Source organism: Kryptolebias marmoratus, linkage group LG23 (genome assembly GCF_001649575.2).
Source record: "Kryptolebias marmoratus isolate JLee-2015 linkage group LG23, ASM164957v2, whole genome shotgun sequence".
Lineage (NCBI taxonomy): Eukaryota > Metazoa > Chordata > Actinopteri > Cyprinodontiformes > Rivulidae > Kryptolebias > Kryptolebias marmoratus.
Genome location: NC_051452.1, coordinates 9,170,407 through 9,182,906, shown reverse-complemented (window position 1 = coordinate 9,182,906; position 12,500 = coordinate 9,170,407). Strand labels below are relative to the sequence as shown.

General features: G+C 44.0%; 3 protein-coding genes and 2 non-coding genes across 5 annotated transcripts in view; 4 read left to right on the top strand and 1 right to left on the bottom strand.

Annotated features, from left to right (window-relative positions):
• timd4 (T cell immunoglobulin and mucin domain containing 4) overlaps nt 1-216 on the top strand; it is a 5,352-nt gene extending 5,136 nt beyond the window's left edge. Inside the window, exon 8 of the mRNA XM_017442086.3 lies at nt 11-216. Within this exon, the coding sequence (XP_017297575.1) occupies nt 11-95 (85 nt within the window). The 3' untranslated portion in view covers nt 96-216. The remainder of the gene's footprint in view (nt 1-10) is intronic.
• A 1,382-nt stretch (nt 217-1,598) lies between these two features.
• Nucleotides 1,599-1,671, top strand: trnav-aac. Its single transcript has one exon. It is a non-coding gene; the product is annotated as a tRNA-Val (tRNA).
• Nucleotides 1,672-2,094: 423 nt separating this feature from the next.
• Nucleotides 2,095-2,167, top strand: trnav-aac. Its single transcript has one exon. It is a non-coding gene; the product is annotated as a tRNA-Val (tRNA).
• Nucleotides 2,168-4,353: 2,186 nt separating this feature from the next.
• LOC108251696 lies at nt 4,354-9,683 on the top strand. The gene is made up of 8 exons (XM_037973922.1): nt 4,354-4,400; nt 4,628-4,660; nt 4,791-4,813; nt 5,325-5,435; nt 5,521-6,748; nt 6,872-7,949; nt 8,066-8,128; nt 8,245-9,683. The coding sequence occupies exons 5-8, from the start codon at nt 5,751-5,753 to the stop codon at nt 9,295-9,297; spliced, it is 3,192 nt and encodes a 1,063-aa protein (XP_037829850.1). The 5' UTR covers nt 4,354-4,400; nt 4,628-4,660; nt 4,791-4,813; nt 5,325-5,435; nt 5,521-5,750; the 3' UTR covers nt 9,298-9,683.
• A 1,137-nt stretch (nt 9,684-10,820) lies between these two features.
• Nucleotides 10,821-12,500, bottom strand: part of LOC108251695 (early growth response protein 1) — a 3,235-nt gene continuing 1,555 nt past the window's right edge. The window contains exon 2 of the mRNA XM_017442081.3: nt 10,821-12,165. Coding sequence (XP_017297570.1) covers nt 11,048-12,165 — 1,118 coding nt within the window. The 3' untranslated portion in view covers nt 10,821-11,047. The remainder of the gene's footprint in view (nt 12,166-12,500) is intronic.

Sequence of the window (12,500 nt, the reverse complement as noted above, 5' to 3'; positions counted from 1 at the left end):
TCTTCTGCAGTTTTTCCTCTGAGGAACCTCCTCACATCATCTACGAGATCCGCATGAGGAGACCGGTCCAGGAGAACATCTACACTCTGGACTAGAACCTGCAGGAGGAGCAGAACCTTGATTTACACAACGAGGGAATCGGAGATGTGCTGTACAGTTTGGCTGTTTCATGACAGATTGTTGCTGATTTTGTACTTTTGTGTTAATAAAAGAAAAAAAAAACTCAGTGGGAATTTTGTTTCTGGACAAAAACCAGACAATCACAACAACCACCCTCTGTACAAGCTACGTTCTGTTTTAGCTGGTGGTTTAGCTGATGGTTTAGCTGCTAGTTTAGCTGCTGGTTTAGCTGATGTTTTAGCTGCTGGTTTAGCTGCTGGTTTAGCTGATGTTTTAGCTGGTGGTTTAGCTGATGTTTTAGCTGGTGGTTTAGCTGATGAATTAGCTGCTGGTTTAGCTGCTGGTTTAGCTGATGTTTTAGCTGGTGGTTTAGCTGGTGGTTTAGCTGATGTTTTAGCTGGTGGTTTAGCTGATGTTTTAGCTGGTGGTTTAGCTGATGAATTAGCTGCTGGTTTAGCTGCTGGTTTAGCTGATGGTTTAGCTGCTGGTTTAGCTGCTGGTTTAGCTGCTGGTTTTTTAGCTGCTGGTTTAGCTGATGTTTTAGCTGATGGTTTAGCTGCTGGTTTAGCTGATGGTTTAGCTGCTGGTTTAGCTGATGTTTTAGCTGATGGTTTAGCTGATGAATTAGCTGATGGTTTAGCTGATGGTTTAGCTGCTGGTTTAGCTGCTGGTTTAGCTGCTGGTTTAGCACTCAGTGCTCTTGCTCTGGTGCTATATTAATGTTATTATTGTTGTTAGTATTTGTATTTTTGTAAATTGGTATTGTTGATTTGTTTGTTGTTACACAATGTAATGACGCAGCAGCACACTGACAAACACTTCCAGCCAGGCTGTAGAACAGGACTCCAGCAGTCAAACTGTGGTGATCCTGGAGGTTTGGTACTACCTATCTGTTTGCCTGTGCCTGTCTGCCTGCCTTGAGAGGGATACTCACCTACTGCCTCCTAGAGAATCTGCTAACCTGCTACTGGGAAATACTTACCTTTGTACTCACCTCCGTGCCGTGGATCACCCTTCGCACAGTCCTGGTTCCTGTTATTATCACCGTTCCTGATTCACTGTAAAATAACTCACTTTCTATTATCTTGGTCTCCCATGTCTGTCTGACACCGAGCTGCTCATTTTAGAATATTTACGAATCCTGACACAAACATCATTAAACCTCAGAGACAGAGCTGATGTTTCCACAGATCAACCACACCCTGAACGCCTCACAGTGTAACAGGGTTTGTCCCTGAACGCCTCACCATGTTGCAGTTTGTCCCTGAAAGCCTCACCGTGTCACAGGCTTTGTCCCTGAACGCCTCACCGTGTTGCAGAGTTTATCCCTGAACGCCTCACCGTGTTGCAGGGTTTGTCCCTGAACGCCTCACCATGTTGCAGTTTGTCCCTGAACGCCTCACCGTGTTGCAGGGTTTGTCCCTGAACGCCTCATCGTGCTGCAGGGTTTGTCCCTGAACGCCTCACCGTGCTGCAGGGTTTCCGTAGTGTAGTGGTTATCACGTTCGCCTAACACGCGAAAGGTCCCCGGTTCGAAACCGGGCGGAAACATGGGTAACCTTTTGTCAAGCCTTTTATTGCCTTATAGCTTGTAAGCTAAAAGTAGCAGTAGAACAGTAACTACAAACAGAAGAAATAAATAAATAAGCGGAGGAATCTTTCATGTCTGTTAGCAACATTTCTTTAAACTAAAGTTTGATTCCTTCTCAGGATCAACATTCAGATCCTGACTGTTTTAAAAACACGAAGAGTCTGCCGGAGGTTACTGCTCTCTGACAGCCTCCACTTTCTAAATAATATATCTGAATCTTTTAAAATGTAAAAATTTATTTGTTTCCGCCCGGTTTGTATCTGAGCTTAAAGATGTTTTATTGAATTGGTGGAAGAGAAATATCAACAAGCAAAGAAACTAAGAAAAGCTCAGCAGGTTGAAGGTTTATGTCTGTATACTGACATTTACATTACGACTGAAGGGTTTCCGTAGTGTAGTGGTTATCACGTTCGCCTAACACGCGAAAGGTCCCCGGTTCGAAACCGGGCGGAAACACTTTTTTTTATTCAGAAATTTTAAACTAGATTAAAAGTGGAGGAACTACAAAATATAATGACGTTTGTAGTTCCAACACTTCCTGACTTCCGCCTTGTTGTTTTAAATAATCTTTGTTTATATAGCTCACAGCAGCTAACTTCAGCTAACAGCAGCTAAAATCAGCTCACAGCAGCTCATGTCAGCTCACAGCAGCTAAAGTTCTTTTTTGGGTAAAAGATAAAGTCTTTTCCATTAAACAGGTTAAAGTCCAGTTCAAGTCTGTGAACAGTTCAAGTCCAGTCTAAAGTCATAATATGAATGACTCGAGTCCTCTCCACTGTCAGGTTCGGTACCTGGTTCCGTTGGTACCAAACCTGTGAGCGGGTAAAGGCTTTGAAAGAGCACGAAGCTAAAGTTGTTTCCGCCCGGTTTCGAACCGGGGACCTTTCGCGCGGACGGCCTTTTCCCATACATTCTCTATGGTAGTTCTTAACACTACGGATGTAATACACCGTTTGGCCACCAGCCGGGTTTTGGTGGCGCTGTTTCCACATCTTCTTTGTTGTTACAGAGAAGACGTGGAAACAGTTAAAGAAGAAGAACTTTAAAGTTGTTTTGATTGGCAGGTATCTAAACGACTTTAGTAGCTTTGGAAAATCCCCAAAACATTTTATTTGCCGATCGATTTTCCCTCACAACCTCATCATAAGGTAACAATACTTCTCAAAATAACGTAAGTGATATTTTGCAGCAAAATATGATCAGAATTGTTTTATTTTAAATTACTTAAATTTTGGAACGAGTTAGCAATCTGTTAGCTTATATTAAAATCCCAACGTAAATGACATAAGATGTTAAATGTTTTTGCAAATGTATTACAATGTAGCTAAAGAAACCTGTGTATTTTTTTCCTATTTAGTCTACTAGTCATTTTTTACAATCATATTAATCAAATTAATTTTATAAGGTTTGCTTTCAAAATACACTTCTATAGTGAATGAATAAAGAAACCATTTCAAGAGGGTCCATCACAATATCCGTAGCAAGTGTTTATTGTTTTATAATAACAAGACATAAACTTAATTTACTGGCACAATCTTTGTTAATGTAAAGTTAGGTAAAAGCTTTGAGAAGAATTGTATTATTAGCAAATTAGTTACATTATGTGTTGGATCACAGGCTTGTCTGATGTCTCTTAGGATGAAGAGAAAACTGATATGTCCTGGAAAGGTGAAAGTGAAGTTCAGGAGAGGGCCCACTGGATATCTGAGGCAAGATCCCTCAGATGAAGCTAAAACAATTAAGGACAACCCAAATCTCCAGGACAGGTCACCTGCTCTCAGCGAAGATAGGGGGAAGGAGAACGCTCACTTTATTGTTCTCTTGAGAGGTGGCAATGTCTCTGACAGGCAGGAACTAATGGGGGAGTATTTGGTTCAGTTTGGAAAATACAAGAGTAAATCTTTCCGCTGGATCCTTGAGAATGATATGGGATATGTTGTCTATTTAACCCGCAAGGTTCAGGAAGAAGAGAGAGCTGGGCATTTTAATCCAGAGGGTCCCAAAAAAGAAAGCCTTCTTTCTTTTCTGGAATACTGCAGAGGCTTTTCAGAGATTGTTGACCTATTTGAATACCTCTCCAAAAGACCCGCTGAACCTGAAACTGTTGTGGAGCTAGATGACAACCTGGTTGGCTTTGGAGTTAATTCCAAGAAGACCTGGAGGGAGATCTGGGAGAACAGGGCAGACGGATACGCCAATTTCATTCTGCAAAGAAATTGTGTTCCAGGAAGCAAGATGTGTAAACTACAGCAATACCTTCAACAGAGAGCATCTCAGAGTGCTTCAGAGGAACCTCTACCTCCATCTTCTTCTCATCCTTCAGATTTATTGTCTGTGTGGCTTTGTCTTTCAGAAATCATGCCAACATATGAACATGTGACAAACTGTTTTCTGTTTTTTAAGAGATGGAAGCTGATGAAGAACTGGAACGATTTATGCTTTTGCTGTCTCCATCCAAACTTCTTCCTCGTGATGGTAACAAAAACCTTCTCAATATAAATGTGCATTCAAAGTGTCTGTTTACTAAAACCTTTCCCAGTCTATGTTAATATATCCATAGTTTTGACTGAAACTGTACATACTTCATTCAAGTCTTTGTTTTGTGCTTTTCTCACTTCAACAGGCTCAGAGAAGAAAACTGAGCAGAAGAAAATGGCTGCCTGTCCACCAGCTATTCCGCTCCAACTGGGTGAGCATCAGATGCATTCAGGGACCTGTTTTCACACAGACACACAAGCTTAAACTTTATTTACCAACACTGACCTTGTTGTATATATTTGTCCAAAATCAATTCTCTGTTAGTATCATAGAGAGTTCAATTTTGCAATCTTTAAATACTGTTTCTGGTACTGCAAAAATAATGGTAATAAAGTCATCACTGCTTTGTTAACTTTATTATCTTTGCTATACTTGCAGCTTCAGATGTTGTTGGAGTCTCTATGGCCAAAGGTTTCCTTCCTTCCTTTCAACCACAAAGATCATTCTGACATGAATTGATCTTTTTCTTGTTCGTTGTTCTTGTTCCTTGGTTGGCCACGTTCAGGCTTGATCTAATGTGTGTTCATTGTGTTCTCTGAAGGCTTTTATTTTGCATCGTTGAGGGTAAGTACAGAGTTTGAGGTTTGCATGTTTGTTTTCTGTTACACTCTGAGGGTGTGATATGACATAGATTTTCGGTGTAAAAAAAAGAAAAGTGATAATAATGATTTTTTTAAAAAATGCATCATTCATTCAAACTGAGATGAACCATAATATAATTAAATAAGCTAAAGAAATAATATATAATATAATATTAATATTATAAATAATAATAATAATAATAATAATATAATTATTATTATAATAATAATATTATAAATCACTGATCATATCACACCCACATGTTATTTAATGACCGCCATTATTTTTATATGTATTCTTTTAAGAAGACATACATGGGTAATGGTGGTAAAAATGTATTTTTCTGCTTCAGGAAACTGCAAAGCAACAGCAGCAGTCTCAAAACCAGACCAGGCTGATGATTGCAGCACTCCTGCATCAGGTTGATAAATGCACATTTACATGCATTTGGTTTGTTTACAGAATACTAAGTTCCTGTTTTTTTTCCCCACAGGTCTTGTTTCTTTGAAGCCTCCTGTACCAGTACCTCCAGAGCTGCTTGCTCTCAACATTTCAATAAGCAAAGCCACACCACCCTTAAGACCGGCGCCTGTATCGGGTCTCTGTGAGTACATTGTTTCAACAATAAAACGAATAATCGTTATTTATTGATAAATTTTTATTAAATTATACTTACCTACATTGTACAGCACACTTCCCAGGAACCCCTGCAGCATCCTCAAGTTCCTCAGCATCACCTGCAGCTTCTGGTCAGCCAGAGTTGGGACACTCCAGCACACCTGCTCCACCTTCATCCTTCTCTTCAGCCTCAGTAGGAGATCCTCCAGCTGAGTTTGGTGGACAGCCAGCTGTCCCACTGCTGCCCAGCTACAACCAGGATGTGAAGCGATGGAACTGCTCTCACCAGCAGAGGATTTGGATGAAAACAGAAATGGAATCCCTGGGTCTGTGGCCTGGCTCTCGACCAGTGAGACATCCGATGAACATGATTTCATTGTGGCGTTACCCTCCTCAGCCTGAGCTAATTGATTCTGCCCACAATCTCCCATCACCCAAATATTTTCATCTCCACCCGTTTTTTATCTGGAAACCTGAGCATGCCATAATGGAAAGAGTGCGCAACAACTACTCACTTCCATGTCTTTACAGCTGTACAAACCCTCATGTTGTGCCATCAGGAGTGGGCCGACCCCGTGTTGTCATCAGTACAACCTGCCAGTATTACATCCTGGCCTCACGGCTCAGCTGCAGAGGCTGTAAAAAGTACTGGTTTGCAGATAAACCACAGTGGATTGACATGTTGCCAGGTCGACTCAAGAACATCTTCCCTGCTTATTTGACACACAAGAAAGGCATATGTAGGACCGTGATGGATGAGCTGCGGCGCTCAGGGAGGTCTCCAAATGATATGGCCAATCAGCTAAATGAAGCCCTTCATTTGAAGTACGAGCGTGCTCACTTGTCTTACCTGTGCTCTGTCAAAAATGTGCTGGATGGAGAGATCGGACTCTATGGCCAGAAGACCATCACTGCTTCGCTGAGAACAACCAACACTGCTGCTCCTTTTGGTGGATACGCTGAAGCTGATGGCTGGTTTGGTGTAACAGTCGAAGCTCATTATCTGGTGGATTGCCTCATACAGGAGTACCGTAGGCAGGAAGACACCCTCAATCAGCTCCTTCAGGGCACTTTTGGGCGGGCTTTTAGAGCAGACCACACCCGAAAGATGGCACGGAAAGTTGTGCTGGCATCTGGCACTATGTCTTCCTATGCCATCATGAATGAGAACTGGATGATCCTGTCCTGGGTGATGCTGCAGTCAGAAACTGACAAGTCTCTGGAGCCATTGTATGCTGGGTTGTCTTGTCGATACATTTCTGCAGGACAGCCAAAAGCCACGCATCAGTGGGTCGACAGGTAAGAGCAGAAAATGTTTTTTAATTTTATTTTTCCTGCTCAAGGAAAACAGTTTGAAATATGCATGACTTTGCTTACAAAAACTTTTAAATTTCGAAATGCATTTTTCTGTTTATGTTTCAGGGATTGTTGCGCTGCATTCAGGATCCCAAATCCTGGACCTCAGGAACACCTGCTGTGGGATTCCTGGAAGACGACAGATGCTGCAGTAGCTGAGGCAACTTCTGGAAACCTTACCAACTGCTGTGCTTCTAGAAAGAAGTACAACAGTGAAATAAGCATCAAGCTAGACTTGTTTCATTGTATGCGGTGTTTCTCCAGAGAGTGCATTTCAGAGCATCATCCACTGTACAGCACTTTCTGCAGATTTCTCTCAGCAGCCTTCTGTGTTGTGGACCAGTCAGACCTACAGAAACTGAGGCAGGCCTACATCTTCTGTGGAATCGTGCCACCGAACCCAACGAAGCAGCACATCAGAGAGCATTGCCACAACAAGGTCCCAAATCAAAGAGAGTTGGTGGAGAGAGTGGAAAGCGTTCTTCAGAGGTTTTTCTTGGAATGTGATCCTGATGGGATGCCGCTTTTCAAACCCACCATGTTGAAAGTGTGGAGAATTCAACGGGTCCACATCCTCCGTGGCTGCTTGAGTGACCCAGAGGTTGGTGAGGGAATCCTCTACAGACATGGTGGAACAATACAACTCAATCACGTCAAGGGGGAGGAGGCAGCTGTACCCGTGTGGATCCCTGTGCGAGGAACTTCTCAGCAGGAGGGGTTTCACTTCCACCAGGCTAGGTGGGTCACTGGAACGCAGGTATCCACTGAGCTCTTCCAGGCACAGGGAATGATGGGAATTGCTCGGTGGAATTTTCAGCGCCTTGTGGACCTGAAACAACCAGATGTGAAGCTCCCTGCTGTTTTTGATCCTGTTTTGGTCTCAGAACTGAACAGACTTTCACAGGAAGTTACAGGCCAAACCAAATATCCAGCTTTACACGTTTCCAACACAGATACTGGAGAAAGGTTTGGTCTGCAGTACTTGGAGCCTGGCTGTCGTCCTGTCCCTCTTAACTGGGACAAACACAAGTTCCAGAAAGTCCCACCTGTTGGGGATGACGACCCTCATTGCTCAGAATCTAAAACTGAGTGTGAGATTTTCATCGACCCACTTGAGGAAGTGAGGGAGGAGCTAATTGTTCAGGTGAGATTAATTTTTTAATTTTCAAATATTCTGAAGTAATTAAATAAGTTAACTACGCAAATATTGACTCTAAGAAAAATAAAGTTCTCAGTTTTACTCTGCTTATTTTGTTTCAGGAGTACACTGCTGTTGTGGCTACTTTCGGTTCACAAGGTGCGATCCAGCAAAGCCACAAAAAGGTATTTCACCACTTTAATAAAAATGTGTAAGGAAAATCCTGAAATTTTTTTTACATTCAAAATCTAATAGCTTCTCTCTCTCTCTCTCTGTCTCTCTGTCTCTCTCTCCATCACAGGTGCCAGTGACGACACCACTGCCTTCTGTCGCCTCTCCTCGAGCTGCTCGCACAGGTCCCATCAAGGCAGGTGGTCTTGTCTTCGTCCTCGACCATTCCAGGTGGACACAGCCCATGAGGGATGCCATTGACCAGCTTCTGGCGAAGCACCGTGGGAAGAAAGACTTTCTCACCAAGGTGGATGCTGAGTATGCTGCTTGTGTTCAAGCTGCCTTGAAAGACCCAAACAGCCTTCTACACCCGACCACAAAACAGCACATCTCACGTTATGTGAAGCATCTGGCCAAGATTAAAAACACCAAATCGTCCATAAACATCAGCCCAGAGAAGCTTTCAGAGACGCAGCAGCTGTGGCATCACCTAACAGAAGGTAGTGAGACTGTGAGTGTCCCAGTAGTCACTCTTCCACCTGCTACTGTGAACCCTCCCAGCATTAAGCCCCAGGATGCTCCCCTTACAAAAACCCAAATTCAGCAAATGGTTACAGAGATTGTGCAACAGCAGCAGCAGAAACATCAGCAGCCGGTGAAAAAGAGAACGAGGAACTGTCTAGCATGTGGCCAGCCAAAGTCCCGTTTTCAGGGTGACGGATCCTCTGTTCACTTTTTCTATCAGTCTGCAGAGGTGAAGTATTTTTATTGTTCCCGAAAGGTTTACCAGACCTATGTGGCAGAGGGCCTGTCTGACCCTAGAATGTCATTTGCTGACTTTGCGGACACACCATTTTTCTCACGAGAGCTGGAGGCTGCAAAGCAGCGCTCAGACGAAGCAAGACGGGTGATGGAGGAGCGGGGAAAAAGGAAGGCCAAGGAGGAGCATCCTGCAGGGCGTCTGTGCAGGTTCTGCCACAGGCCTCTGAAACAAAGCCCCAACAGTCCCCATGTCCACACTGGCTTCCCTGATGTGATTGGGAAATATATTTACTGTCCTGCAAAAGTGTTTGTCTTGTACCAGCCCCAGGGAATGAAAGGGGAAATGACATGGGGGGAGTTTTGCCAGTCCTCTTTCTATGATGCTGAAAAGGAAAGGTGGGCTGCCGAAAGGGGCAAATAATTGTAGATTATTCTGCAAGTCCTACTGTTCAATGTAAATAGTGTAAATATTATTTGATCAAAATTAACAGTGTTCAGATGGGTATGGGGATTTGTTTATGTAATTTTTTTCTACTTTTTGCAATTAAAATATTTAATGTTTTAAAAAAATGTAACACTTATTGTAAATAGTTTTTTCTTACAAGCTTTTTTTACATATTTTAACACTACTCTTGTGAAATTTTGATACTGCATTTTGTTTGTGTAAAGAAAAATAAATTGAACAAGTTTTGCTGAGAAAAAACACCTTTGCCTTGTTAAGTAATTGAACTAAACACATGTGGTCATTATTATGTAACACATTATTTTTTTAATAAACCAGGACCCTTTCAAATAACATTAAAAAAAGAAATTGGGACTTAATTTATGATGCATGTGAAAGGGTTTTTATATGGAACAATTAACAGACACCATCTCAATGCACCTTCCTAACCAATATATTTAATAATAACCAACTAAAACTGCAATATATTTACCAAATTAATTTAATAAGCTTGTTCATTTCAATCAAGTACATTGATATATTCAGATGTACGTACATTTACAAAAGTATAATTAAAGGATGACTAAAAATTATTGTGTAAATAATTTGCATTATTGCATTGTTTTTATGTTCTAACACGTTTCCTGAATTCTAAAACATAAAGGAATCATTTTTTGGTTGTGAAATGATAATATAGGTATGCTACAACTGGGAGTCGAACCAGGATCCTCCAGTTTGCAGGCTTTCGGTGACCTACACCTATACGCGGCTGGCCTTCACGTGTGAGGCGAACGTGATAACCACTACACTACGGAAACCCATGAGGACCATAGATCAATTTACTCTTATGACCAAACAGACACGAGGAGCCGCCATCTTTGTGGCTGCCTCTCACTGCTTCTTCTTTAGACATAAAATCTGACTTGTTTTTATTTTAAACACATTAAACAGACTGAAGCTGACAGGCCGTCTGATCCAACCTGCTGTTACATCACACACACACAGACACCCTCATACAGACACTCACATACACACACCCTCATACAGAGACACAGCTTCTGGGCGCTGTGCCAACAGGAAACTCCTTATAAGGGCTTCAGGACATCCGCTGCTTCAGCAGGAAAAAACATATTTGGGCTGAAGCTGTTTTTTTTCCTGCAGAGCTGTAGGCGGTGCCAAAGTCTGATCCTATTGGCTGTTTCTATCTCTCTCACACACACACACAGGGAGGATTACTCCTGACAGATGGAGTCACTTTGTAATCCGCAGAAACTCTTTTAAACTCTGATGTTTGAACCTAAAACTGATCTTTGCTTCACCACTGCTGTCTTCAGGCGCCATGTTTCAGTTTATAACAGAGATGTTTCTGTGATCAGCTGACATTGAAAATTCAACAAGAATGTCACATAAATGTGATAAATTCACTAGTTCGGTGCTTTAAATTGAACTGTTTCCCACGTGAAACAAAACGAACAGGAAGCCAGAAACAAAAAGCTACGACAGGATTTGAACTTTTGGTTTTATTTTTGCAGGAAATTCGTTCAGTAAAAAAATCCAACACTAACCTGCATGTAAACAAACAAACAGACGTCCCATCCTACTCAGTAGGTAAAACACGTGCGCACGCTTGTGCATGCTCATGTATGTACAGAATCTACAGTTCAAACTCTGACCTCTGACACAGACTTTTATTTTGGAGGGTTAGAGTTCACGGCAGGCCTCCTGTCTGTCAGCAGAGGTTGGAGCTGTAGGTGGAGGGCAGCTCCGACTGAGGAGAGTAGGAGAGGCAGGGGGAGGCGGCCTGCAGGCTGAGGGCGGAGCAGGAAGTGCCGGTGGGCGTGGTGTTGGAGGGGGAGGCGGCCTGCAGGCTGAGGGCGGAGCAGGAAGTGCCGGTGGGCGTGGTGTTGGAGGGGGAGGCGGCCTGCAGGCTGAGGGTGGAGCAGGAAGTGCCGATGGGTGGGGCAGCGGTCCTGCCGACCCTGCGGACATGCTGCCGTTGGTGGATCTTGGTGTGTCGTTTGCGCTCGTCGCTGCGGGCAAACTTTCGGCCGCACTCGGCGCAGGCGAACGGCTTCTCACCGGTGTGCGTGCGGATGTGCGTGGTCAGGTGGTCGCTGCGGCTGAAGCTGCGCATGCAGATGCGACACTGGAACGGCTTCTGACCCGTGTGCATGCGTACATGGCGGGTCAGCTCGTCGGAGCGGGAGAATCGGCTGTCGCAGCCGTCGGCGGGGCAGGCGTACGGGCGCTCGTGGGGCGGGGTCTTGCACTGCCGGCCTGCGGTGGACTTCCTGTTCCGGCAGGTGGCGCCGTGAGCCTGAAACTGTGAGGAGAAGGCTTTGATGGTGGGGAGCGGCGTGAGCGGCGTGAGCGGCGGCAGCGATGGTTTCTGATCCTTCGCGGAGCTGAGTTCGCCACCCGGCAGCGGCAGCAGGTAGTCTGGCAACATGGACACGACCGTGGCAGAGAGGGCGGGGTAGGCCGGCGGGAGACCCTGAGTCTGAAGGGCCTGGGGGGCCGACTGGGCGTCGGTGGGAGGGAGGTGGTCGGCACCGGTGGCAGATGTGTACGTCGGTGTTACAGAGAAGATGGAGGCGACATCGGTGGAGCCGAAGCTGAGGCTGGACTGCGCTGATGATGTCACCGATGATGTCACTGAGGGAGCCGCAAAGCTGCAGGCCACAGGGGGCGGGGCTGCCACACTGACAAATCCAGACAACAGATTGAGCAGAGGCTCCGCCCACAGACTGCCACCGCCAGAGGAGGCAGAGACAGACGGCTCGAAGGTGAAGCGTCCACTGTAGGTCAGAGGAGGGAGGTTCAGGTCGTCCAGGTCTGACAGCGAATCTGAGGGGAAAAAGTTTGGTTATTGTGTGAATGCTTTATAGCATTTTTCAGCTATTTCAACCGTTCATATATCAAAACATTCAGCTCCTTAATGACAAGACCGCTATGACTTTTGGTATTGGTGCAATTTCGTCTGTTTCAGATATTTAGCTTTTTCTGCCATTTTTTTCTCATTGAAAATCAATGGAGCTGTGTTCAACTCTTTGAAATTCAGCTTTTTTCTTTCTGTTTCAGCATTTTTTCGGTAATATTACTTCTGCTAATGCAAATTCAGCTATAGTTTTAGCTAATTCAGCTATAGTTTCAGCTAATTCAGCTAAAGCTTCAGCTATTTC

Bases quoted from the DNA above. Each gene is read 5' to 3' on its own strand.
- LOC108251696 (XM_037973922.1), top strand. From the start codon at position 5,751: ATGAAAACAGAAATGGAATCCCTGGGTCTGTGGCCTGGCTCTCGACCA. The intron at 7,950-8,065 runs GTGAGATTAATT...ATTTTGTTTCAG, and splicing joins GGGAGGAGCTAATTGTTCAG to GAGTACACTGCTGTTGTGGC. The intron at 8,129-8,244 runs GTATTTCACCAC...TCTCCATCACAG, and splicing joins TCCAGCAAAGCCACAAAAAG to GTGCCAGTGACGACACCACT.